This window comes from Pipistrellus kuhlii, unplaced genomic scaffold (assembly GCF_014108245.1).
Source record: "Pipistrellus kuhlii isolate mPipKuh1 unplaced genomic scaffold, mPipKuh1.p scaffold_m20_p_1, whole genome shotgun sequence".
NCBI classification, from domain to species: domain Eukaryota; kingdom Metazoa; phylum Chordata; class Mammalia; order Chiroptera; family Vespertilionidae; genus Pipistrellus; species Pipistrellus kuhlii.
In genome coordinates this window covers 46,487,791-46,515,161 of record NW_023425404.1, presented here as the reverse complement: position 1 = coordinate 46,515,161, position 27,371 = coordinate 46,487,791, and the positions used below count along the sequence as shown (strand labels likewise).

The 27,371-nt window shown below is 47.3% G+C and overlaps 1 protein-coding gene across 1 annotated transcript in view; it reads right to left on the bottom strand.

The window, feature by feature from the left end:
• The window catches only part of SHC4 (SHC adaptor protein 4), a 117,459-nt gene extending 107,275 nt beyond the window's left edge, over positions 1 to 10,184 (bottom strand). The window contains exon 1 of the mRNA XM_036442802.2: positions 8,021 to 10,184. Within this exon, the coding sequence (XP_036298695.1) occupies positions 8,021 to 8,608 (588 nt within the window). The 5' untranslated portion in view covers positions 8,609 to 10,184. The remainder of the gene's footprint in view (positions 1 to 8,020) is intronic.
• Positions 10,185 to 27,371: the final 17,187 nt, after the last annotated feature.

Genomic DNA, 27,371 nt, shown 5'->3' with positions numbered 1-27,371 from the left:
TAGACATGTATGTGGACGTCTTTGTTCTCCTCTTCTACCTTTCATATTAGAACGTCCTTGTGCAAGAATTATGTCTTATCCAGAAAAGGTACTGAAAAGCCTGGCCTGGGAATCAGGAGATGGGAATCGTAGTCCTTGCTCTGCCGCTGATGAGCCCTGTGACCTTGGATAGCTTAGCTCGCCATGAAACAGAACTTTGCAATCTAATATATCAGTCTGTGTCCCGAGTCCAGGGTTAAAGGAACCATGCTGAGGAGAGGAGAAGGAGGAGGCAATGCTTTTCAAGGCCCTAAAGTTGGTAAAGGTAAAAAAAAAAAAAAAAAAAATAAAAAAAAAAAAAAAAAAAATCAAGTTTGAATTATACATTTTGCCATTTCCTAATGAATGATTCATAGAAATTACGAGCTGATGAGGACACTGAGGGGAAAATCCAGTTTCTCAGGTTGTCCTTATTGCCCTTGGGCTTTTTCCTCAGGTTGCTTGCTTTCCGGCACTTCTTCCCTTCTAACTAGAGGGTGTTTCCATTCCCCAAATAAACCCTTCTAAAAATTTACTTACAAGTTAGTTGTTAAAAATCTTAATGCATTTTCTATGGAAATGAAGGTCTGGACAATGGTAGGATGCCATGGTTAGGATACCAAGCTAGCCTGGAAATGACCTTTAGCCCACACAAAATCTTATATGTGAATGCTCAGAGCAGCATTATTTATAGAAACCCAAAAGTAGAAACAACCCAAATGTCTATCAAGAGAGAGAAATATTCATCAGCTGCCTCCTGCACAACTCCCACTGGGATGTGCCCGCAACCAAGGTGCATGCCCTTGACCAGGGTCAAACCTGGGACCTTTCAGTCTGCAGGCCAACGCTCTATCCACTGAGCCAAACCAGTCAGGGCTCTAAGACTCTTTTTTTCTAGTTAATATTCTTGTGGCCAGAGGTGGTCAAGGACTGGACAGTCAAACCATGTGTGAGGGTTTAAGGAGAAAAATAGGCCGGGCTGGTGTGGCTCAGTGGTCAAGTGTTGACCTATGAAACAGGAGGTCACGGTTCGATTCCCAGTCAAGGCACATGCCTGGGATGTGGGCTCAATCCCCAGTGTGGGGTGTGCAGGAGGCAGCTGATCAATGATTCTCTCTCATCATTGACGTTTCTATCTCTTTCTCCCTATCCCTTCCTCTTTGAAATCAATAAAAATGTTTTTGGGGGTTTTTTTGTGTGTGTGCATGTTTGTTTTTTTGTTTGTTTGTTTGTTTGTTTGTTTGTTTGGTGTGTGTGTGTGTGTGTGTGTGTGTGTGTGTGTGTGTGTCTTTAAAGAGAGAATAACAGAAACAACAGGACAAATCTGCCAGGGTTTTCCTAAGCTCTAGCAGAATCGACTCCTACATCTATTCCAAGAAAGAAACAGGGGGGAAAAACCACAATACTATATTCTCAAGGCCAAATTATCAGTTTTAGCTGGAATTATTTCCTCCCACCCCTTCTACCTTCTTTTAACCACCAATGACTTTGAAAAGAGGGAAATTTGCAGTGGACTGTGAGTGCCTGACCACACCTTTATTTTGCATGAACCGTGGGACTGTCTCTCAGGGGTTTCCTGGAGTTACAAACCTCCCTCGTTCAAGGTTAGAGTTACCGGGCTGTGTGTAGCAGGGCCTTTTTCTTTTAGCACTTTGTCTATAGAACAGAGAGAAAGGCTAACTAACTCCGGCTGCTTCCATAGTCCTCAGGTTGAACTCTGAGCCCCAACCTGGCCTGGCTGATTAGATCCCGTGAGTGATGCCAAGTTCTCAGGATCCCAGCCACCATTATTCACCCCGGCCTGCCCTGGACCAGACTGTCCTCTGCCACCTTTCCCCCCTGCCCACCTCCTCGCTATAATCCTACACTCAGATGCTGTTCCACACCCTGACTCCGCTCTCACCATTTCTCTGAAATTGACCACCTGTGCCCGTGCAATATAACATACCACTTTCTGCTTGACTGGTGAAGCCAGCTCAGTGTTAGTAAGAGGGTGCCAAGGGCATTCTTTCTCCTCTCTATTAAAGAGATGTAAAAAAATATTTCCTTCAGGAAACTGTCCTGAATCTGTTTTCAAACCAAAAGAGATACTAAGAGAAGGATTTTTAAAATATATATATTTTATTGGATTTTTTATTTATTTATTTATTTATTTTTTACAGAGAGGAAGGGAGAGGGATAGAGAATAGAAACATCAATGAGAAAGAAACATTGATCAGCTGTTTCCCGCACACTCCCTACTGGGTATGTGCTGCAACCAAGGTACATGCCCTTGACCAGAATCAAACCTGGGACCCTTGAGTCCACAGGCTGATGCTCTATCCACTGAGCCAAACTGGTTAGGGCAAGAAAAGTATATTTAAGACCAGTGGGAAAGGAGACCTGGAGTCTCAGGATCTTAGGCAGCATTTTGTTCAAACTTCTTGTTTTAAATCTGAGAAAATCAGAGGGGTAAGGTGACTCACCCAAGGTCACACAGCTATTTAATGCGAGAGCCATTACTCTAACTCAGATCTTGTCACACCTAGACCTGTGCACTCCTGTGAAAAAGATACTTAGGCAGACAGAACATTGTATCTCTGTGGACTACATCTAATCTAGACCAGCGTTTTTCAACCGCTGTTCCGCGGCACACTAGTATGCTGCGAGATGTTGCCTGGTGTGCCGTAGGTGCAGACAAGACAAGAATTTTATAATTTTTCACTATTTTGTTTACTTAATATTTCATAATAAAGTAACTATAAAATACTTTCTTTGTGTTTATTTGATTCCTATTCAAGAGAATTACTTTATATATAGTCAATATAGGCACAGAGTTAAATTTTTTAACATTTTCTAATGGTGGTGTGCCTCGTGATTTTTTTCATGAAACAAGTATGCCTTTGCCCAAAAAAGGTTGAAAAACACTGATCTAGACAACAGACAGCATTAATCTATTAGCTCAGTATTTAGATATAACATTAGACACAGGAGGATAGACAGTACGAATATGGTGTGATATTTACAAAGAAAGTAAAGAAAATACCTCAATACAAATTTGTATATGCATACAAATCTAATAAGCCCAATACCCAAGAACGTCTATGTGGGCAAACACATTGCAGTTAATGTTCTGGGAGACTGTTATGATTAAATTACATCGCCCAAAAAGGTAGGTTGAAGTCTTAACCCCAAGAACTGTGAATGTCGCCTTATTTGGAGGTAGAGTCTTTGCAGATGTAATCAGGTATGATGCAGTCACACTGAATTCATATGGGCTCTAACCCAGGGTCTGGTGTCCTTATGAGAGAGGGAAATTTGAACATGGACACACAGGAGAGAAGAGGAGGCAGAGATTAGAGTCATGTATCTACAAGTCAAGAAATGCCAAGGACTGCTGATCTCAGAGTTCTAGTCTCCAGAACTGCAAGAGAATAAATATCTGTTGTTGTGAGCCACCCAGTTGGTGATACTTGTCACAGCAGCCCTAGGACACAAACACAGTCAGAGGAATTGGTTGGGCTAGGCTGAGCTGAAGTGAGGAAACTGAAGTCATGCAAATGAATGTGGCCCATCAAGCTCTAAGGACCATTCTGTAACGAACGTCCTCTGCACAGTGTGGTCCTCCACACACACTCCTCCACTCCACACACACTACTCCACTCGCACGCCTCCAGGACGCCTGGAAGGAGATGAGGAGTGGAGGGAGACAAACCTGGGTTTGAATCCTGTCTGCTACTTTTGGGGTCTCAGTGCCCTCACTTGGAGAAGACAGCCTCCCTTTGAGGGTCAGTGTGAGAACGACTGTGCTCACCTGTCTCACCTGTCGCAGCAGGGTTGTTCTTTGTCTTTGCTTTATGCAGTCTTTGAACTAAATTACGGGCCATTTAGGAGGTTGGTGACAGGAAAGTTTAAACACTTCCCACAGGAGAAAGAAGCCTCGAGTCATTCAATGCTGGTACTGGGGGCACCGTGAAGGCCATGAAGACCAAGCCGCCCATTTTGGAGATGAGCCCACCCGTCATGTTGTATGTTCTCCACACTCACCACAGACACGTGAGGCCTCCAGGTGAATGTCTGCTGATGGGTGAAGTGACTTGGGGAGACCTCAGGAAGAAAGGAGACTGAATCGTATGTGGAAAGTAAGCCATTTGGCATTGTGGAGCAGACTTCACTCACCTCACTCCTCTGCTCAGACCTGGCTGTCTGTGTCTGGCCCAATACCTCTCAAAGGATGATTTGCTAGCCATCTCCCTTGAGTGACCTCCAGGGTGTTCAAGGCCTGAGCTTAAATGAAAGTGACTCCAAATTAGGTGCTCAGGATTTCTGAAGTATTTTCAGCTGTATAGCTGATTCTACATCAAGAGGCCAAAAGAATAGTCATTTTTAAAAAGGATACTTAACACAAAGTCAACTGTAACTTAAGAGTAGAGGGCAAATACAGTTCCTATTGTGAAGATAAAACGTGCAGGGAAACTAAATGAACTATGCCATTTTTAACGCTCCTCTCCCCCAAATATACCTGCCACCTCCACGCAGACCACTGCCCTTCTTACTTCCTCTGCTGTATTGCTCTCTTAACACCTACTACACATGACATATTGTATTGGCTTGTTTATTCAATATTCAACCAGGACCCCTCTCTACTCCCTAGAATGTAAGTTCCAACAAGGCCCAGCCCTGGTCTCTTTATTCGCGTATGTATCCCCAGGGCCTGGAACAGTTCCTGTCACATAAATTGGTTCACAATATATATTTGTTGAATAAGTGAGTGAATGAATGAACAAATAAGTTTGGGCAGGGAGGGGGCAGTCATATGATGCCAATGAGGAAGTGAAATATGTGGCTGCCTCTTGCCTATAAAATCTGTCCTTATGCGACTCACCATTAAGAACATCTCTGCCACCTCTATGCCTTGCTTCCATCATCACCGAGTAACCTTCCTATGTGCCTGTTCCTATAGAGCAGTGTTTCTCAACTTTTCTAATGCCAAGACCCTTTAATACAGTTCCTCACGTTATGGTGACCCCCAACCATAACATTATTTTCTTAAAATTATGGTCTTAGGAAACCCTGCTATCAGTTCTCAACCTGTGGGTCATGATCCACACGTTGAGAACCACTGCTGTAGAGCCTAAGACCATTGGAAAACACAGATACTTACATTACAATTCATTAACAGTAGCAAAATGACAGTTATGAAGTAGCAACAAAAATAATTTTATGATCCCACTGCTATAGAGGGATTACAATTTTGGTTTGATATTTTTCACTGTACATGAATAGGTTTCCATTTAATCTTTGTAAAATGGTTCACAGCTCAAAGAATCCTGAGGAACAAAATCTTAACCACAATGAAAACCTGTGGTGAGCCAAAACCGGTTTGGCTCAATGGTAGAGCGTCGGTCTGCGGACTGAGGGGTCCCAGGTTCGATTCCGGTCAAGGGCATGTACATCGGTTGCGGGCACATCCCCAGTAGGGGGTGTGCAAGAGGCGGCTGGTTGATGTCTCTCTCTCATCGACGTTCCTTGCTCTCTATCTCTTTCCCTTCCTCTCTGTAAAAAATCAATAAAATATATTTAAAAGGAAAAAAAAGAAAGAAAGAAAACCTGTGGTGAGAAGGGCCAAGAATGGCACACAAGGGACATGGGTTCTAGATCTAACTGTCCTTTTGACTTCTGTGTGGCCTTTGAAAAATCACTTATCTGGGCTTCACTTTCTCTGTGGAGGCATTGAACTTGACAACTTCTGAGCCCCTGCCAGTTTTCAAAGTTAGAATTCTATAAAAATTATTAAAGTTAGCTCTTCTGTGTATATGTTGACTTCCTAAGAGAAGTGTCAACTGGTATCTCACATCACTGTCTAATGGCAAAATAGTATGGGTCATGGGTCAGCCCTTTTCCTGGGGGTCAGTTGTTATCGCCAGGAAAGACAGATGGTGTTCTCATTAAAAATGTAAAATGCCAGCGGAAGCATTCCCCAGGGACAGTGGAGAGCACACAGAACTCTTTCCACGTTTAAAATGGTACAGGTGGTGCCTGGGTGTGGGGTGGTGGGAGGCAGTGCAGAGGGGAGGAGAGGCACGGCAGAAGGTAGAGGAAGTCTCGGTGATTGGAAGGCAGGTGGCAAGACCATAGGTTTGGAGAATCAGTCATTTTCCTGTGAGGACCGAGCAGACACTTAAGCTTGGCAAATAAGACTGTGCCCATGAACTTTTAGTGGGTACATGGAGCTATTTCCATTATGAGTCATATCATTGTGGAGGAGTGCAAGAGCTGAGTGTCCCATAAATGTATCTTCCTTGGAGGTTTTAATTATCCATTTTCCAAGGATGCCCCAAGCCTGCTCTTTTTGTAACCCTCTCCATGTTCATTATTGGTCTTCTTAGAGATCTAAATTGCCTGTTTATAATATAATTATCGGGCTAGCTCTGAAATTTACACCTTCCCATGAAACTTCTCACCTGAGTGCTAGTCTTCTGTGGCAGCCTCCCTACAATAAGTGCCATTTGGATAACATCACTTTACATGTAACATGTCAAGGGCAAACACAGCATGAGTCTTCCCAAGTCACTGGCTTCGCTACTCTTATCCTGAGACTTAAGTCTGAAGTTGCTTTTCACTCCTCACAATCCCCTTCATCAGCCTTCCCCTCAACTCCCATAAACAACAAGAACAAACTCACCCATCTGCCCACTGCTCCATAAATGTTGACTATTCTGTGATTTGTATTATGATCTAACATGATCTGATCCATCACCCAACACTGCTGAGGTTTCTCACAGTCTCTCTCACATTCATCTCCTTGCTCTCATCACAGGTTGATCTTTCTGAAACCACTTTGGTGAAGTCACAGTGTGCTTACAAACCTACAAGGCATCTTGTTTGCTAGTCAATGTTTTAAAAACTCCTCATTCGGCATCTAAGATCTTTGGTCAACTGCTCCCTTCTCCCCGAGCTACCCCTGATCTATTCTGGCCTCTTTTTGACTCACATTTGTTTGAGCACCAGCTAGGTACCAGCCTCTCTATGACCCCCTCACTGCCCTCCAGCATGCCTTCTCTCAGGAGAGCCTCGCTTCTGTGGTGCTGACCTGCGGCCACCACAGCGACACCTGCCTTTAGGCTGTGCTCACATTCTTGCCCAGGTAGGAGTCTCCTCCCCTCTGCCAATCCAGATGTGTTCTCTCTCCCAAGATGCACCTTCCCCTGAATGTGTCTCCTGAATAAATCCCAGATCACAACCTTCCATCTTTCTGAATCCCCTCAGCATTCTCACACGAGATATCTATTATTAGTTGTATCCCTCTTTTTATTGCACAGGCATTCATCGATCTCCTCAATTGAAATGTGAGCTCCAGAAGGACAGGACCAAATCCACTACTTTCACTCAGATCTGGACTGGGCAAGAGCAGGTGCAATGCCAGCAAGAACCTTGATTTTGCACACAGTTCCTGGACAGGTCACACTTGCCTCCGTGTAGGCAATACATGCAAAAATGGGCACCGAAGACCTAAGACCGGCTCCTCAGACAACACTAGAGACTTGGCCGTGTTTTGAGAAGTGCTTGTTAAATGCTAAATTAAAATGTAAAGCATAATTCAAGGTCCTTACACAGCGTGTATTCCTCTAGCACAGAAATCTCTACTGAAGTACTATGGCTGGTATAACCAACCAGGTCTCAATCGCTAATCAGATTGGAAATGCTGGACTCTTCTTGGCCAGAATGCTAGGTCCAGTGGGGGACAAGAAGGCGCTATCTCCGCTGTCCCATCAGAAGTTGCCCCCACACCTGGGAACTACCCTAAGTTAGCACTGGTTCACGTCCTTGAACCAAAGTTATCCGACTCCAATACAGCCTGTAAGCCCTGCTCCCCTCCTGCCCTGTGTCCAGTTGCACAATGTCTGGTCCAAACCTCGCCCTCCGCCCGGTGCTGTGCGGCCCCTTGCAGAAAGCAGGAAAGATGCCCTCCTGTCCCCAGGAGCCCGCAGGACTGCCGAGAGGGAGACGGAAATGGACTCACCTTCACATAGAAGTTCATGCCCATCCCCAACAGGTGCTGCAGGAAGTGCCTGTCCGGCCTGCTCCCCGCGGCCGGCTCCCCGGGGCCCGGGAAGGGGCAGGCATCGGGAGTTCGGGCTCTCGCCCGGCGCCCCACCAAGTCCTGCTGCTGCGGAGGGGCAGACCCGGACCTGTTCAGACTGTGTTCGGGCGAGGCCGGGCTGCTGGGAGCCGGATCCTGGCTCTCCTGGAGCTTCAGCCGGGGCACCTCTTTGGTCCCCAAGCAAAAGTTTTTCAGACTCAGCAGGGTGGCCGGGTTGGCCAGCTTCACGCTGGCCATGCGCGGGATCAAGGTGCACAGTGGGGTGGGGCTCTCCTGGGGCGCCGAGGGAGCATCTTCCTCCGGCAGGTGCGGGGCCAGTGCGGGGTAGGGGGGCTGCGGGGAGCCCTTGCTTCCGACGGAGGAGCCTCCGGGACTGCCTTCGTCCAGGGACGTGACGGACTCGTTCCGAAAGCGGCTGTACTTGGCCCTGTGCAGCATCCCGGGGTGCCCGAGCAGCCCTACATGCAGCGCAAGTCCTGCCAAGCCGTCCGGGCTGCGTTCTCGCATAGCCTTGGCGGGGCCGGCACCGGGTCCTGCTGCATGAACCGCCGCCTCGTCTGCTGGATAGATGACCTGCTGGATAGACGACCGGTGCGAAAGCCAATGTCCCCGCGCCCCGTGGCCACCTCTTCGGCTCGGTGGCCGAGCTCCAGGGGGTGACAGCCGAGAGGGCAGGCGGCGCCCCGGCTTCCAGTCCTTCAGCACCCGGGGTTCTCTCGCCTGGACTCCTGGCTGGGTAAGCCTGGGCTGGGTCCCGGCTCCCGGCTCCCGGCGGGCGGGGATCGCTCAAGGCCAACTCTGGGGACCGGATCCCGGCCCGGCCCCGGCCAGCGGGCCCCGCAGCATCGCCCGCGAAGCAGGAGGAGGAGGTTGCAGAGATACTCAGCGCCCCCGCCCCCACCCGCAGCCGCCCCTCGGCACACAGGAACTTTCAAACCTGCTCCCTCCGGCTCCCACAGGGCGGGGCAATGGCTGGCCTATTAACCCTTTGTCCCGGTGATTGCCCATTTAAAAAAGAAAAAGGAAAAAAAAAAGGAAAGAAAGAAAAGGTCTAGAGGAGCCAACGGGCTTTCTGCCTGAGTTTCTGGATTCTAATGGCTGCCCTCTCTTGGAAGATCTTGTCTTGCATTCCGTCCGGGCCACCAGCCAGGAGTCCTAGTGACCGGAGCCGCCCGGCATCATTTCAGGGACTTGTGGTCCCTCCGAGTCCCGCGCATCCCCTCCCCTCCGGCCCGCCGGGCCCAGAGCATCCCTCCCTCGCGGAGCTTCTTTCGGGAGCGCGGCGGCGGCGGCTGCGGAAGGCTGAGATGTGCGGGATGATGGTACGCAGAGTGTTGAAATTTTTATGAATGAACTTCGCTGAATGAATTTCTCTGTGTGTGTGCAAGCTAATAAATCTGTGAATGGAGCTGAGAATAGCTGTAATTGACGGATGGTCTCAGAGGTGCTTGGTTTTCATCCAATCAGGCGGCAGCTTGGTGACTCATGCACCATAAATATACTAAGCGAGTAGCCAGGAGAAAGCAAGGTGGAGGGACGTGTCCGGTGAAAGGGTTAAAAGGAAAGGCCTTCATTTACTATCGATATAAATCATCGGTGAGCTGGGCAGCCGCCGGTTAAAAGATCCATTTCCTTTTCTCGTTGAGATGGCCAGGGGAGCCAAGCAGAAAGAGCTAAAAAGGAGAGGCATTGTTCCATGGATATTAGGACATATGGTACGTAACTCCTGCGGGAAGCCGGTGATGCATTTTTCTTAGAAACATAGTCTTTTTTTTTTTTTTTTAATTGATTGCTGGTTTCATCTCCTGTCTGGAGCAACTTCCTGTACCTATCCGCTGCTTTCTGAAGACGTGATGACAACGGCAAGAGGCTTGGCAACACAGGAAGCCGGGGAGGAAGCCGGGAGAGGAGAAGCAGGTTCTTCAGGAGCCGGGAAGAGGAAGCTGCTGAAACACTGCAGGGTGCGGGAGTCACATGCCTGAGGAAACAGGAAAACCACTGCTGAAGGTGCCATTTGCTGGTGGAGCAAGGCTCTTGCGTGTGAATTGTTCATTCATTCATTAATTCATTCATTCAAAAATTAAAACTAGCCAAAGCGGGGTTGTCTCAGTGGATAGAGCGTCAGCTTGTGGACTGAAGGGTCCCGGGTTCGATTCCAGTCAAGGGCATGTACCTTGGTTGTGGGCACATCCCCAACAGGGCGTGTGCAAGAGGCAGCTGATAGATGATTCTCTCTCATCAGTGTTTCTAACTCTCTATCCCTCTCCCTTCCTCTCTGTAAAAAATTAATAAAATATAAAAAAAATTAAAACTAACTGGCAACCACAGGAGTCAGGGACGCCGCCTTCATGGTCTTATTACTCATAAGGCTGCGTTCGGCTCTGGTGTTCGGGACTTCAGGGGCCTGAGCTCCTTGGGATCCAAACACAGGTTCTGAATTAAATGGCTGCTGGGACCACCCCAAAAGGCATCCTCACTGGCTTCCTGCTCCCTGACAGAAATGCTGTTAGGATGGGTTTTTCCTGAGGAAGGCTCCCTTGCATCTTCATAAACCTTCCATTCGGTCCTTGCTGACCTCCCCTCTAGGAAGGATGTGGCTAAATCCCTTGTGAGTCAGGCTCTGGGCAAGATGGTGAAGCAATCTCCCTCCTTCCTTCCCCCACTCCTCCCTCCCCTCTCATGGACTCCCTCCTTGCCACCACAGCCCGCATTGGCTGTGCTGCTTGAGAAAGTCACTTCACTCTCTGTGCCTGCGCCTCTGTTAGGAGGAGCCTCTGATGGCGACGCTATGAGGGCTCCCGAGATCATTCTGATCTCTGCAAAGCTCTTGGCACCATGCTCCCTACGGTGCCTGGCCCAGAAGTACCTGCCAGGCCATCTGAATGGAGGGCCACCTGCCCCCCAAGCTGGTACTCTTGCCCCTCCACTTGACACCATTGTAAGCAATGGAAAGAAAAACTAGCACGAATGAGAAGCCAACGCTGCCCAAAGGAACAGCTTCGTCACAGTGCCGTGGGCCGGGACAATAGCAGCCCACCTGGCTGTGTGGGCCTTGCTGAGGTCTTTCTGACTGGAGGAGAGCCCGGGACTGGAGGAGAGCCAGGTGCCCAGGTGTGCACCTCACCAGTCAGACTCCAGGGCCTCAGACCAGCCACAAGGCTCAGGAGGAGTGAGTCCTAGGGGGGAGTAGGAGCAAGGGAAACCAGGGGGGACTGAACAAGCAGCCATGGCTACCGTGGGCTGCTCCTGTCCCTTGGGACCCTGGAGATATTGACCCTGCTAGGCAGCTCTGCCAGGCCTTTTGTGAGGGTGAAAGAAACCAGACCGGCAACTGGGGGCGGGGGAACCGCCTCAGAGGCCACGCCAGCCCAGCTGGGCCGCTCTCGGCACAAAGGCAGGGCTGAGAATCTGCCCCAGCAGCCCAAGGGAAGGCTCATTAGCTGAGTGGGTTTCCATTCCAGGTAGGCGCGTAGGCAAAGCGGAAGGTTCCCTTTTTCCCAGGACATTAGGATACCCTTTTCAAACACTAATGATGAAAATAATATTAAGAAGAGCTACTGTTTATGGCACACAAGGCAGTTTACCTGTGTTACAACAACAACAACAACAACAAAGCAAGCGCTTGCCCAGCTGGTGTGGCTCAGCAGTTCAGTGTAGACCCAGGAACCAAGAGCTCGCCGGTTCAATTCCCTGTCATGGCACATACCTAGGTTGTGGGCTACATCCCCAGCATTTCTATCTCTCTACCCCTCTCCCTTCCTCTCTCTCTAAATATCAATTTTTAAAAAATATTTAAAGAAAACTACAAATGTAACCAAGTAAATCTGAATATCTAGTTGATTTTATTAAACAATTCAGAAAACATCCCAACTAGCAATGAGAAGGGTGCTCCATGTACAAAATGGAAGGCCAGCCGCTGGGTTGGGGACAAGAGAGCTAATAGCCAGAAAGAAAAGGATTACTTGTGTGTGTAGGGGGGGGGGGGGGGGGGGGGTGTGCACCTTCTCCTAGGAGTAAAGAGAAGGGGAAGGTTTTATTATATAGGTTGCCTCTTCTTTCTATGGGGGATGGAGAGGGCCTATGTGACATATTACCTTACCGGTCCTTGACCAGAAAATTCCTTGCTGGTTGATTAAGATTGTTTCTGGGAGAGGTTGGAACTGCAATTAGATCAGGTCTTAAATCTAGGTTTGGTATCATGGGCTTTTAACTAGAGTGACACCATTTGGGGCCTGTGGTGGTTTTTTTTTTTCCCTTTAACACCTGCGTTCTCATTTAATCATTCTAATAATTTCTGGAGGCTGGAAATTCATCGTCACCTTACACATGTGGAAAAGTCTCAGAGCAAGTTCGGTGACTGGACCAAGGTCCCTCTGGTGGAACAGTGATGCCGGGCCCTGCAGCAGCTCTGCCTGCTGAGAGACCTGTGCTGCAGCCACTGCACTCGGCTGCCTCCCAGGCACCAGGGAGCCCACGCTTACATCCCAGGCCTGTCATCCCCACGTTGCGGAACCCAGTCCTTGAGTTTACATAAGCCACCTTGTTTACTGGCTCATCTAAAGACCACAGCCAGATAGAGGTGGATCTAGGGTAGAATCAAGTGCGGACTCGCTTCAACTGCATGTCCTTGCTCATTGTGAATCCACCTAGCCAAGCAAGAACTACCTCACACCCGGCACCCACTGTTAGTGCTTGGAGATCATTTCTATAACATTCATCCCAAGTACTTCCCAGGACTGTCTGAAGTCAAAACATGAATAATAGAGAAAAAAAAGCCATTAGTGTCAGTAGACCATCAGGGTACCATAACCCCACATCTCTGTCCCGGAATGCAGGGCTCTGCTCAGACCACTGCGGTATGCCTCGTTTGCTTTGGGACATCCCCACGCCAAGGGCACCTGCTACAAGTCAAAATGCCAGCTTCTTAAGGGACAGCCTACCATGGCTGAGCTTCTTGGGTGGCACAGGAAGATTCAAGGAAGAGTTGGGTCAGGCTGGGCCACCATAAAATTAGCTAGGTCCTGCCAGGGTTTCTCAGAAAAGTGAGGGGGAAGGGGACCTGGGCAAAAATGCCTGCTCAGCTTTGGACGGTTGCCCAAGGTGGGATTTGGGTGAAGGAAACGGTGTGCTAGGGAGTGTAGGAAGGTAGAAACAGAACCAGACAGAAATAACTCTGCAGGAATGTAGGCCAACTGCTACCTTGGAACAGAGTGGAGCAGGTGGGATCGGAATGCCAAAGCACAAGAACTCTTACTCCAGACACCAAGTCCATCTCTCTCACAAAGCAGACCACTCCTGAAGAACTGTAACTGGGCATGACCTACTCCTGAAGAATTTCACTGAGGACAAGTCCAACAGCCCATCAGTGAGGAATGAAAACACTGTGGAAACTCTATTTAAGGGCGTGGGAAATATCCACAATACAATCCTATATAAAGAGGTAATATGCAAATTGACCATCACTCCAACACACAAGATGGCCACCCCCATGTGGTCAAAGATGGTTGCCACAAGATGGCCAGCAGAGGAGGGCAGTTGTGGGTGATCAGGCCAGCAGGGAAGAGCAGTTGGGAGGGACCAGGCCTGCAAGGGAGAGCAATTGGGGGTGATCAGGCTTGCAGGGGAGGGCATTTGGGAGTGACCAGGCCTTCAGTGTAGGGCAGTTAGGGGGAAACTAGGCCTGCAGGGGAGGGTAGTTGGGGGGAGGGCAAACAGGCTGGCAGGGGAGTGGTTAGGGGGTGATCAGGCTGGCAGGCAGAAGCAGTTAGGGGTAATCAGGCAGGCAGGCAGGCAGGCGAGCAGTTGGGAGCCAGCAGTCCTAGATTGTGAGACGGATGTCCGACTGCCTATTTAGGTCTGATCCCACTGAGTCTAATGGGTCCCAGACTGGCGAGGGTGCAGGCTGGGCTGAGGGACACCTCCCACCCCTGTACACAAATTTTGTGCATTGGTTCTATATAATAAAATCTTAATATGCTAAGTGTTCCAGTTGTCTGGTTGGCTGTTCAACCAATCAAAGCATAATATGCTAATGATATGCTAAGGCAACTCAACTACTTGCAATGATGTGCACTGACCACCAGGGGACAGAGAGTCAACTCGTCAACCAGTCACTATGACCTGCACTGACCACCAAGAGGCAGACACTCTGACTGGTAGGTTAGCTTGCTGCTGGGGTCTGGCCAATAGGGACTGAGCAAGATGGGCAGTTCATACCCTGGATCCCTCCCTTAATCCCTCCCCAGCCCTGATGGTGCACCACTGGGGTCCCTCAGCCTGGCCTATGCTCTCTCGCAATCCTAGACCCCTTGGGGGATATCAGAGAGCCAGTTTCAGCCCAATGCCAGAACCACCAGTCACTATGATGTTCACTGACCATCAGGAGGCAGACACTCAATGCAGGAGCTGTCCCCTGGTTGTCAGTGCACTCCCATAGGGAGAGCACATGCTCAGCCAGAAGCCTGACTCATGCTGCTAAGCTCAGCAGCAGTGGTGGGAGCCTCTCCCATCTCTGCTACAGCACTATGGATGTCTGACTGCCAGCTTAGACCCGCTCCCATTAGGATGTCCGACTAACAGATGTCCGCTGTTAGTCGGACATCCTTTGAGGGCTCACGAACTGCAAGAGGGCACGTGCCAGGCTGAGGGACTCCCCCCCCCCCCCCCCCCCGCCAAGTGCACACATTTCATGCACCAGGCCTCTAGTATTTATATAAAACTCTCACCAGAGATAAAACACCATTTTAAGGGTGGGGTTGTGAGAGGTGTAGAAGGGTTGAGTCTGAGAGTCAGGGCCTAGTATCACAAAAACAGAGCAGGTCTGTTCCCCCAGATTTGCCATTAAAGCAACATCTTTCTTTTGCCTCCTGATCAAAACATTTACAGTTTTTCCACTCTCCAACCTTGGTAGGTAAACAGCTCTGTGATGACTGCTATTGGCCCAGACTTCTCTCCTGGAACCAGGACCAGCTAGAAACAGCATAGGAAATCCGTTATTTTCCTTGCTGTTGAAAATAAGACAATGTCCCTGGAAGCACTGTGTAAAGAGTTAGACTTCATGAAGATAAAGAATAGCCAGGCTGGCATGGATCAGTGGTTTAGGGTCAACCTATGAAACCAGGAGGTCACAGTTCAATTCCTGGTCAGGGCATATGCTGGGTTGTGGGCTCAATCTCCAGTGTGGGGCATGAAGGAAGCAGCCAATCAATGATTCTCTCTCATCACTGATGTATCTCTCTCTCCCTCTCCCTTTCTCTCTGAAATCAATAAAGTATATATTTTAAAAGAATAGATGAGTTACTTAAGGTGATCTTCAGTTGCAAATAACATAAAAAAAAAAAAAATACCAGTGGCTTAAACAAAATATTTACTTCCCTGGAAGTGGAAAGTCCAGGCATAGCATCAGCTCTGGGCCATCCTGAACGTGTATCTCTTCTCCTCACAGTCCAAAGTGGCAGATGGAACTCCAGCCACTCAGTCTGCATTCCAGGCAGCAAAGTGGATGAAAGGACAAAGAAGGACATGCCTTCTCTCCCGGAAGCGCCGTAGGATGTTTCCCGTACCTCACGTTAGCCAGAACTTAGTCACGGGGCTGCGCCTGGCTGTAAGAGAAAACGAACGCTTCTGAAAATGAAGTCTTTTGTCTGAGTGCGTGGCTGCCGCGCACAAAATCACAGTCTGTTACTGGGAAGGGGCGGACAATGGATATTGTGATAGACAACAACATCTCTGTCATAGTAATATTTTCAGAAGAGCTTCTATCTAGACAGACTCTAAAGCTACCATAAGTTATCGCTTCTCAGCCTTTTGGCTAAGATCAAGTGTAGTAAAGCTAGCATAGGACAAACATGGCCTTGATCAGTATGGACCATTTTCCTCTTTTACACACACACACACACACACACACACACTCACACAATCACACATGCACACACTCACAGCTCACAAATGCCCCGTGTAAAAACGGGTGCTGTCAGAACCGCGGCTTTCCCCTGAATAGCAATGGGACGGGTGGGGTCTGTAGGTCTTTGAAAGGGGACCAGACGCTTCTCAGGCAGCCAGTGCTGCAGGTGGCAGGGTAAGTGGCTCGGGGCTCATGGACAGCATACAGGAAGGCGTGAGTGGGTGTTGGACAGGGGGTCAGAGCGCAGTCACGAGGAGGTGTCTGACTCAGGAGCAGGACTCCAATTCTAATTGTGGACCAGCAAGAGCAAAAGGCCAAGGCAGGACCCCGGACAGATTTAAACCGAGCACTATGAGTTGGCTAATCCAAACTTCATTTCTAATCCTCTATTCCTTTGCCCGCCTCTACCAGGAAAAGCTAAGCACTCAATTTCTCAGGCTTCCTGGCAACTGCGGGGGGGGGGGGGGGGGGGGGGGGGGGGGGGGGGGGACGGGGAGTAACATGTGAGAGGAAAGAGATAAATTGAGGAAAGAACCATTAAACAGCAAAAATAAAAGAACCAGGATTTGATAGTTTTGAAGACTCTCAGATGATCTGGATTTAAAAAAGATGCTAAAATGAAAAGGTCCAGTGTCGGGAACGTGTGCGCTACAAGAGCTGAAGGTGTGACACCTGAAAGGTCACCAGGTCGGAGTAGAGTCCCTGGAAAAGGCTGCTGGATGAAGCATGTGCCTCACAAATGCCCTCAGTCACACCAGGGAGCTTAAGGTCTGTTCTCTCAGCCATGTCAACAAATGCCAAAAATAGGGATGGGATTATCTCTGGAAGGTCTGTGAATGAGACTCTTGTCTAATGAAGAAAATCCCCATGACACAAATGAGAGACACACAAGATTCTCGAGAATGCCGTGCCAGCAGAAACACTGTCCAGCAGACAGAGGCACAGGTCAAAAGGGATTATCCCAAGACCATAAACCTAGCAGGATTTGCTCAGCTATATTTAGAAATCACTTGAGACCAATGCCCCTCCCCCTTTTTTTTCTTTCCATTTTCTTCCTGTTTGCACTGGAATACCTATCATTGTTACCCTGTGCTTGTCCCGCCATTGTATTTTGTTCCTCTCCTTCACAGGCCCAAGATGGAAAGACACTCTCCCCCAGAATGGGTCCTTCCCAGAACTTCATCCATACCTGACACAGATGATGGAGTTGGGACTTTTGAGCTGATGGGATTTGAGTTGATGCTATAACGTCACTGGGGACCTTGGTATGAGGTGAATGTGTTTTGCACGTGGGACAGATGCAAACTTTGGTGGCCTAAGGGTAAACTTACCTATAGGAGGTTAAAATATTACATTTGTGTTGTTAAAGCTGCTGAGTTGGTAGTTTTATTTTTGTTTATTTGTTTGTTTTTGGCAGCACTAGAAATGAATACAGATACTTTGTACTGTGAGCTGGGGAAAATAATCTTCGCACCCTGAGATAAATAAGCATCAACAACCAAAATAAATATTAAACAGGGGTAAAAGTTCGCCCCATCTAATTCTAGTCCCCAAATAAACGATAGCTGGAGCCTTTCTTGTAACTGAGGACTCCCCTCTGAACAGCCTGGGAGGTGCTGGGAGTGGAGGGATGACGGGGTCCCTGTCCATGATGTGGTAATCAGGGGAGAACACCGCTGTTCTTCCTCCCTGGATGGGCTAGCTGAGAGCTCAGTAACCTTAGTGATTTTGTGTGTTTTTTTCCTTTGAATAACCATTGTATTTTCTACAATATGTTGCAGGCCAATCTTTCTAAAGCTTGGGCTCCCTACAGAACCTCCTTGGACGGTAAACCATTTTCCTGTTCAAAATGCTGCCCGAGTCTTCCTTTCACACTATCCATGTCACTTTGGCACTTTGCTTCACCTCTCAGAGCCACAGCTTCCCTTCAGCTGCTCAAGAAAGATAACAATGCCCAGCCGGAGAGCTCTAAGCACGGACCCAGGAACCAGGAGGTCACTGGCTCCATTCCCTGGCAGGGCTTATGCCCGGATAGTAGGCTCGATCCCCAGTAGGGGGCATTCTGGAGGCAGCCAGTGGGGGATTCTCTCTCATCATTGATGTTTCTATCTTTCTCTCTTTCTCTTCTTCCTTTCTGAAATCAATAAAAATATATTTTTTTTAAAAAGAAAGATGACAATGCTACCTTATATATGGCATTACTGCAAGGACTAAATGGGTAGAGCAAGACCCAATGAAGGAGCAGAACCAAACAGCAGCAAGGTTGAGTGGATACTGTGTTCAGACATTCTAACCTAGAACATCTTAAACATCCCCAAATTGCATTTTTAAAGGAATCCTTATATTTTAGAGATACGTGTGGCAATATTGAGTGAAGCAATGATCTGATTATTGAAATTTACTTTAAAATAATCTGGCAGGGCCGAAACCAGTTTGGCTCAGTGGTGGAGCGTCGGTCTGCGGACTGGAAGGTCCCAGGTTCGATTCCGGTCAAGGGCATGTACCTTGGTTGCAGGCACATCCCCAGTAGGGGGTGTGCAAGAGGCAGCTGTCAGATGTTTCTAACTCTCTATTCCTCTCTCTTCCTCTCTGTAAAAAAAATCAATAAAATATATTAAAAACTAATAATAAAACAATCTGGCAGGGGAGAAAATGTGGGGGGTGGGGTACAAATGAAGCAAGATTGGCTACATGCTGATAAAGGCTGAAGCTGGATGATGGATACAGGGGAATTCATTATATCCTCTCTGCTTCTGCAGAGTCTGCTATAATGTTGCTGCTCCAGATGAAGCACAGAAATCACTGCAGGAAGCGGGGTTGGGGGAGGGCACAAAATAGGGTAGACACATGATCCCTACTCTCTCTGCTCTTGTGGGGCTTGTCAGGAGAGGGGAAGACATGGCGGGTGTGACATTTGAGCCAGGACTGCAGGGTTAACTCTAGGAGGTGTTTCCAACCTAAACTTTCATTCTTGGAACATACAGTTAAGAAATTTGCTTTGTCTTCCTGAACCTCCATTTCTACAAAGTGAAATTCCTGCCAAAGTGCTGGGCAGTGGACTGTTCTCTGCTCCCTGGGCCGTTTGTGGCAGTAGCACACTGTGAGCCGTACCGTTGCTCTCTAGAACAGCCAAGTACAGGAGAGGTTGTCCAGTGTATGTTTTTCTTCCACAATCATACACATGTCCATAACTTCTGTTCATAACCAATGCACTGCTAAATCTCAAGTTTTCTTGCTAGCCCAACCTCAGAGCTCCAGATTCAAACTTCTTTGAGACAATCTTCAAACTCAACAGATCAAACGTACAGCTTTCTACCTAGATCATCAGCACCATCTTCCCATCCACCCAGCTATCATCTCAGACTCTTTCCTCTCTTCATGTCCCACATCTCATCACTAAGTCTGTTCATTTTATCTTTGAATTGCCTTTTGACTTTATACTTAATTTTCCATTCACATACATTTACATATGGGTCTAAGCCTGGTCATCTCTCACTAAGACTCTCCTTCTAATACACTCTTGTCGGAATTCTCTTTCTTTATTATTAAAAAATATGATCATATCAGTTCCTGGATTTAAACTTTTAATGACTCCTCAAGGATCAAATTCCAATTATTTACCATGGCCAACCCCAGCTAGCTTTCCAACCTCTTCTCCAACATAATTCCTTGTACATCTTATTTCTAGCAAGTCATGCTAAGGTCAAAGGAACCATATGAAGAAATGAAGGTATTCTGGTAGTACTGTCTTGAGAATTTTGGTTGATCCCTTCATCTCATGTATCCTCTCCCTCATCTTCCTCAGATCCCAAATATTGCATTGTTCAACTTCTCAAAACCTGTTCTCAGATTCTTCATGAACACTGAGGCAAACAACTGATAACATCTTCAAGTAGCATTGGTGGTGACCACCTTTAAATAGATTTTATTTAGCTTATCAAAGAGGGAACAAACCAACGATATATAAGGCTGGTTCAAATGGGATTTATACAGTCTACCAGGAAAGGCATCCTATATAATAAAAGGGTAATATGGCAAATTGAGAGATGAGCAAAACAACTGGTTGCTATGATGTGCACTGACCACCGGAGGGCAGGTGCTCAACTCAGGAGCTGCCCCCTGGTGGTCAGGGCACTCCCCAACAATGAGGGCTCCCAGACTGCGAGAAAGAGCAGGTCAGGCAGGGGGACCTTCAGGAGTGCACAAATCTCATGCACTGGGCCTCTAGTTATAAAATAATTTTGTCATGTTAGAGAAGAAATAGGTTACTATTGTACAAATAAAACCATAACTTGGGGTTGTCTTTTCCACTGGACAGAAATGATTTGCCTCTATTCCAGACAATGTCTACAACTAACATGTAACTTTATCAACAGTAAAAAGTAAAGTCAAACATGTTACATTCCCCTGGCTAATTAACTAATTTTGACTAAGCTTGTTAAATAATGCTTCAGTATAACATTGAAAGGACATATTCTCTATCTTCTTACCTTATTTCCAAAATTTTTAATGATTTTTTTTTCAAACACATCATTGGATAAGATTAAACTGAAGGAATTTCAGGAATCCATTAGTAGATGTATGAGGGTAGTTTAGCATTCTAATACAGGCTCCTCCCTTTAAAGTCACCTGTCACAACAGCTTTGCTGGTAAGATAAACTGAAATTATGCAGGCACTTCTCTGAAAGGCTAATACCCTCTTAAAAGCTCAACTAGAGGGCTGGTGCATGAAATTTGTGCCTGCACCTTCTCCAATCTGGGACCCCTCAAAGGATGTCCTACTGCCGGTTTACAGGGATCAGGCCTAAACCGGCAGTCGGACATCCTTCTCACAATCTGGGACTGCTGGCTCCTAACCACTCACCTGCCTGCCTGCCTGATTGCCACTAACCACTCTGCCTGCCCACCTGCTTGCCCCCAACTGCCCTCTGCTGCAGGCCTGCTCACCTCCAAATGTACCCCCTTTCTCTACCAACCTGATCACCCCCAACTGCCTCCCCTGCTCGCCTGCTCATCCCCAACTGCTCCCCTTGGTGGCCTGCTCACCCCCACTTTCTCTCCCTGCTGTCCTGATCTCTTCCAACTGACCCCCACTGATGGGGTGAGGGGCTGAGGGCTGTTTTCAGGCTGGCAGCGCCCCCCCCCCCCCCCCCCCCCCCCCCCGGCAATCCAGGCTTCCAGCCACTCATTTTTTTCTTTTTTCTTTTCAGCACCTCCTTGAGCGGAGAGGCCAGGGCTGACTGGACACAGTTATCTGTGATTTATTTATCTTCTACAATTGAAACTTTGTAGCCTTGAGCAGAGGCCAGGGCTGGCCAGAGCAGGTGGGAAGCTTGGCTTCCTCCATTGTTGTGGGCAACCCAAGCCTCCTGCTAATTCCAGCTCTGTGGCTGCTGCCATCTTTGTTGGGCTAATTTACATACTCATTCCTGATTATCTGTGGGTTAGCGGAGGGATGGTCAATTTGCATGTTTCTCTTTTATTAGTGTAGATGATTTTTAGTTCAAAGATAAAATTTGTTCCACTGAGTTTAATCTGGTGACCCAAGTTTAAATAAGACTTTGAAAAGCAAATCAGGCCTGTTTTCTGGTCAGCTATTTCCTAGAAGAAGGGAGCCTGGTTATACAGACACAGGGACATCGCTGGTTCTGGAGAAGACAGACTTGCACTTGAAGTCTAATTCAACCACTTATCAGCTGATGGTCTGTGAATCTGTTTCCGCAGGTGCAAGTGGATGATCATCAGGATCAAAAACAATAGAGAAATGGTTTCTAAATGCTGGTTCCCAACCCAGTACTTGTTTTTGAAAAAGTTTTTGCCAGTTTACATAAAAATCGTAATGATTTTAAAAGTTCATAGGGGGAAAGGTGGACCTTATAGTAAGAGTTTTTATACAGTAACATTTAAATACTGTATTTTCAAAAACAAATTCATAGATACAGGCAGCAAATTGGTGATTATCAGAGGGGTAGGGAGTAGGAGGAGATTGAAATGGGTAAAGGGGATGAAAATATATGGTGAAGGATGGAAACTAGACTTTTTGTGGTAAGCATGAAATAATAGAGTATACAGATATAGAATTATAATGTCATATACCTGGAATTTATAAACATTATTAACCAATGTTACCTCAATTCAAAAACACCTGTCTCATATTTGAATTTGTATTTCCTATATTGTGTGTATGATAAAATGTCTATTTTGTTATAAAGTAACAGTAATCATAAACAGGTTTTTTTTTTTTTAATGGTTTTATGTGGCAAAATAAAAGTTGGCAACTCAGATCAACTGAAGGACTTGTATGCATGCATATAAGTATAACCAATGGACACAAAACTCTGGGGAGGGAGGGCATGTATGGGAGTGGGGGGGTGGGCAATGGTAAGATATGTACACATATAATAATTTAATAATAATAAAAAAAAGTTGGCAACTCCATGTTTATCTCCAAATGCTTTTTTATTTTGCTCTGGGAACCACTGTAAGAGTCAGCCAGTTTACTTTGTGAACTGAAAGTATGTGCACAGAGTGAGCGGTTATTACTGCAGCCTCTGAACATGCCACTGCGTGACTGGTGAGGAAAACATTATCCAGCTGGCCCTGAAGGTCCCCCAGGAGCCCCGCTAACGCACCCCCTGGAGTCTACTGGGGCCAGGCCTCTACCAGAGAAAGGGGGGTTGGGAGGGTGGTGGAGGGGGAGGCACAGCGCCTCTGGGTTAATCCCTGGCCCTCTCTTTAAGGAGGGGAATTTCACCCCAGAGGAGATGTACTTTCAGTGCGAAAAGTGAATTTAGAGGTCTCTCCTCAGTGGCTGAGGAGCCGCACTGGCCTAAGAAGCAGTGGCGAGAGAGTGGAATCAGTGTGCTGCAGGAGAGAGGGCACAGCAGAGAAAAGGGAAACTGTGTGGGGTGTAAAAGTGATTCAATCCCCCCGCCCCCCCAGCAGCATGCAGGTGATGCAGGAATGTTACACAGGAGTTGGGATGGCCCAGGACTTGCGTCAAGATGAATGGTGGTAGGATAATCCTGTTGGTCTCTTGAACTGATCACATGTCTTAAATCTCCCTTTTCACTTAACATAGTATTTCATTAAAAGAAATAAAATAAGCCAGATGAAAATTAAATTCAACCATATTCTAATTTAGTGACAATTTCAATTGTCCTGTTAACATTTTAATAGATAATCTCAGGGTGTTTTATTTCCTATGCATGATCCTTTTTTAAAACAAAAGATAACTTGATATTGTGCATAGTTTCTACTTGTTTCCCTCTCATTTAACATAAAAACACCACTTTTTTTTTTTCGTGTCACTAACTGTATGATATTATTTTAATTTCTATGTAGTACCATTATACAAATGTGCCATAATTCAAGAAAGGGGGTGGGGAGGCATTTAGATCTACACACACACACACACACACACACACACTATGGGACTAGGATAGCTCTTGTAACTAACTCCTCCGTACAAAATGTGAATCGCAGATTCTAGATAATGAGTATATGACTATCCACTGTACAGCTGAAAAAAATCCATTTTTTTTCTGCATGTTTAGAAAAATTTTAAAAAGATGAGAGTGAAAAATACCAATATCCTGGTGTACAGGATGAGTTCCTAGAAGTAGCTAGCATTGCCAGGTGGAGTGATGCCAATGGTCAAGGTCTGGAACCACAGCAGGCTGATGGGGGTCCCGGCTGGTGGGTGTTGGGGCTGGTGGGTATCCGGGCTGATGGGTGTCCGGGCTGATGGGGGTTCGGGCTGATGGGGGTCCAGGCTGGTGGGTGTCCGGGCTGATGGGGGTCCAACTGATGGGTGTCGGGGCTGATGGGTGTTGGGGCTGATGGGGGTCCGGGCTGATGGGGGTCCAACTGATGGGTGTCGGGGCTGGTGGGTATCTGGGCTGATGGGGGGTCCAGGGTAATGGGTGTTGGGGCTGGTGGGTGTCGGGCTGATGGGGGTCTGGGCTGATGGGAGTCAGGCTGATGGGGGTCCGGGCTGGTGGGTGTCGAGCTGATGGTGTCTGGGCTGATGGGGGTCTGGATGAACTCGGCCAGGGCTCCTCCCAGGCCTCCGCAGCGCTGCGGCCGTCGGCTCCGCGGGGCCCCGGCCGTGCCTCTCCCGGGAGCCCGGTTGCTGCTCCCGCACGGCCTCCCAGGAAAGACCACGGAGAGCCAGGCTGCCAGGCTGCCAGGCTGCCAGGCGCGCAGCATCAAAGCCGCAGGCGCCCCGAGAAGAAAGGGCCAGTGTGCGTCCGCGAAGCCCAAAGCCCCTCTCCGGGCGGGGCGCGGGGGGCAGTGAGGCCGGCCCGGGACAAAGGGGCCTCAGTGTGAGAGCAGACGGCCCGGGGGCCTGGGAGCATAAAGGGAAGCTGTGTCCCCGCAGCCCTCAAGTTCACCTTTGTCTCCGGGTCCCAGTCAGAGGAAGGTTACAGAGGAGCCTGCGGGCTCTGCTCCCGCGCCGGGACTCTGGTGGGCAGGAGCGGCCAAGTTCTTTCTCCGGATGCTGGGAATTCGGATGAAAATAGAACTGTGCCCGCCTGCTGGCCGGGACCGCGGGCAGCGGGTGCGCCCATAGCTGTGTCCTCTGGCCGGGGCCGAGGAGGAGGGGGAAGCCGGTACCAATTGCTGGAAGGGGTGGCCAGGGAGGAGACCAGGCAGACTTGTTACAGAGCAATAAGAACTTGCCATGGGCCCAAACCGGTTTGGCTCAGTGGATAGAGCGTCAGCCTGCAGACTGAAGGGTCCCAGGTTCGATTCTGGTCAAGGGCATGTATAATACCTTGGCTGCGGGCACATCTCCAGTAGGGGGCGTGCAAGAGGCAGTTGATCCATGACTCTCATGACTTTTTCTCATGGATGTTTCTAACTCTATCTCTCTCCCTTCCTCTCTGTAAATAATAAATAAAATATATTTAATAATAAATAAATAACTAAATAAAAGAATTTGCCATGGTTGCAGGGAGGTGGGCGCAGGTGGGACAGGACCCGGAAGTGAGCAATTTCTTTCCACCAGACCCCTGACCAGCTGTGAGCAGTACAGGTGCTGCTACTGCCTCTTCCGAAAAGAGAAAAGAGAGAGGACACGCCGTGTTCTGGCCTGAGAGCGGCAGCCCAGCGATCAGCAGGCAAGGTCGCTGGGGGAGGAGGTTAAAAGCTGCCTTTCTCACCCCTGACATTTGCTGAGTCTTCTGGAGTTAGCACAAGATCAGACCTCTGCTGGCACTCAAAGAGAAAGATGCCCGGGGCCGAACTACCTAAATGAGCCTGGTGGCCTGAGGGAGGAATAGCTGTAATGCAGAGCAGTCACAAGGCTCTCCCATCACATCCACACCACCAAGGCTGTGCATTGGCTTTGTCATCCCCCTTTTTGCTGGGAGGGGTGAGACGGTTAAAAGCAAACATATAAAGGAACTCACATGCAAACTCTGACCCCCAGTCCTGAGTTTCATTCCCAGCTTTGCCATTTACTCTCTATGACTTTGAACAACCAACAACCTCACTCACTTGCCTTATCTGTAAAATGGGCTGTTAGAATTAAGACATGTGAATGTATCTAGCATAGTAGTAAGCTTTCAAATAAAGTTTTTGGTGTTTTTTTTAAAAAAAAAAACTTAATTATTCCTAATATCATTCCAAGTGGATATGAGCCTACTTGCACAAATAGAATACTATTGATACATCATAAATAATGCATGAGTTCTTTCAAGTTTTGTTCTGTATAATTCTGAGGTATTTTCATCTTTTTTAAAAATATATATATTTTATTGATTTTGTACAGAGAGGAAGGGAGATAGTTAGAAACATCGATGAGAGAGAGTCATTGATCAGCTGCCTCTTGCACACCCCCTACTGGGGATATGCCCGCAACCAATGTACATGCCCTTGACCGGAATCGAACCCGGGACCCCTCAGTCCTCAAGCCGACGCTCTATCCATTGAGCCAAACCAGTCTCGGCTGAGGTCTTTTCATCTTTACAACAAGAATGTATCCATCCATTAACTTGTGAACTAAATACAGGAGGTAGGCAAAAGTATGTTTATTGTTGTAAGTACACGAAACACAGTGTACTTGTATTATCTATCTATCTATCTATCTATCTATCTATTTATTTATTGTATTATTCCCATATGAACAATTGTAAATCTACTTTTGCCCACCCCTGTACCTTGAAGAACCAAGTGAAGATAACAAACAAGAAGGAAATTCAGGTGACAGCAAGGATTGCATATAAAGTGTCTGACAGAAGGGCAAATAAACATGCTAAGTAGGCTGTCAATTTAATTCTGAGCTCCAAGCAGCAAAGACAACAAAAGAAACATGATCATTTTTGTAATCGTGGTGTTCACGGATGAAAACAAACCTGTTCTTTCAGGATCGCAAGCTATTTCTCTAGACTTTTGTGTGAGTGTGTGTGTGAAAATAAACATTGCACTTTTGTGAGCATGAGCGATGCTTTCTCTAAGAGCAGAATGAATTCATAGGCTGCTTTTCATCCCACTCCTCAATGTGGCCGAGTAGCAATGTGAAATCAGTGAGGGCACCCCCCAGGCAGTGCACTTAAACACACCTTCTCCAACATCTGCACTAGCACCAGTCACGTGATTGCATCGCTTTCACGTGCACTAATACATTTACTCTCCAGCAATCCCATGGCTTGATCAAGGCCCACTGCTAGAAGATGGCAGAGCTGAGACTAAATAATATGTTTCTACACCTGTACACTTGGCTCTACTCACATCTAGTAGTTCATGGACAATTGTAAGAGAATCAGAGAATGAAAGAGACCTTGTCTTACAATATCTACCATGTTCCCCCAAAAATAAGACATTCTCTGAAAATAAGACCTACTTACAGGTTTCCTTGAGTGAAATATAAGGCATCCCCCAAAAATAAGGCCTCCCAGTCTAAACATGAGAGATTTGGTCCACTGAATCTGAAAGAAATGGAATCACAAGAAATTCACCAGGAAATTCAGGAATTGGATTGTTATGATGATGTTCCAGAAGATGATGACATGATTGTCATTGATTAAATGAGTAAATTCTTGATACTGTAAGATTCACAGTTTGGTTTGTGTTGACAACTACCGTACTACCGTACCATATATAGGTAATAAGTTTTCTTTATTTTCATTTAACAATAAATGTGTACCATATTCTTCTTCATGGAAAAAATAAGACATCCCCTGAAAATAAGACCTAGCACATTTTTGGGAGCAAAAATTAATATAAGACACTGTCTTATTTTTGAGGAAACAGGGTAGTGGGCCAGAGAAGAGCAGATGAGAAGTGAGATGACAGAGGACAGCAAAATTAGTCAAGTTAACTTGAGTTGAAGCAATAATGGGGAGAATGCAAAAGAGAATC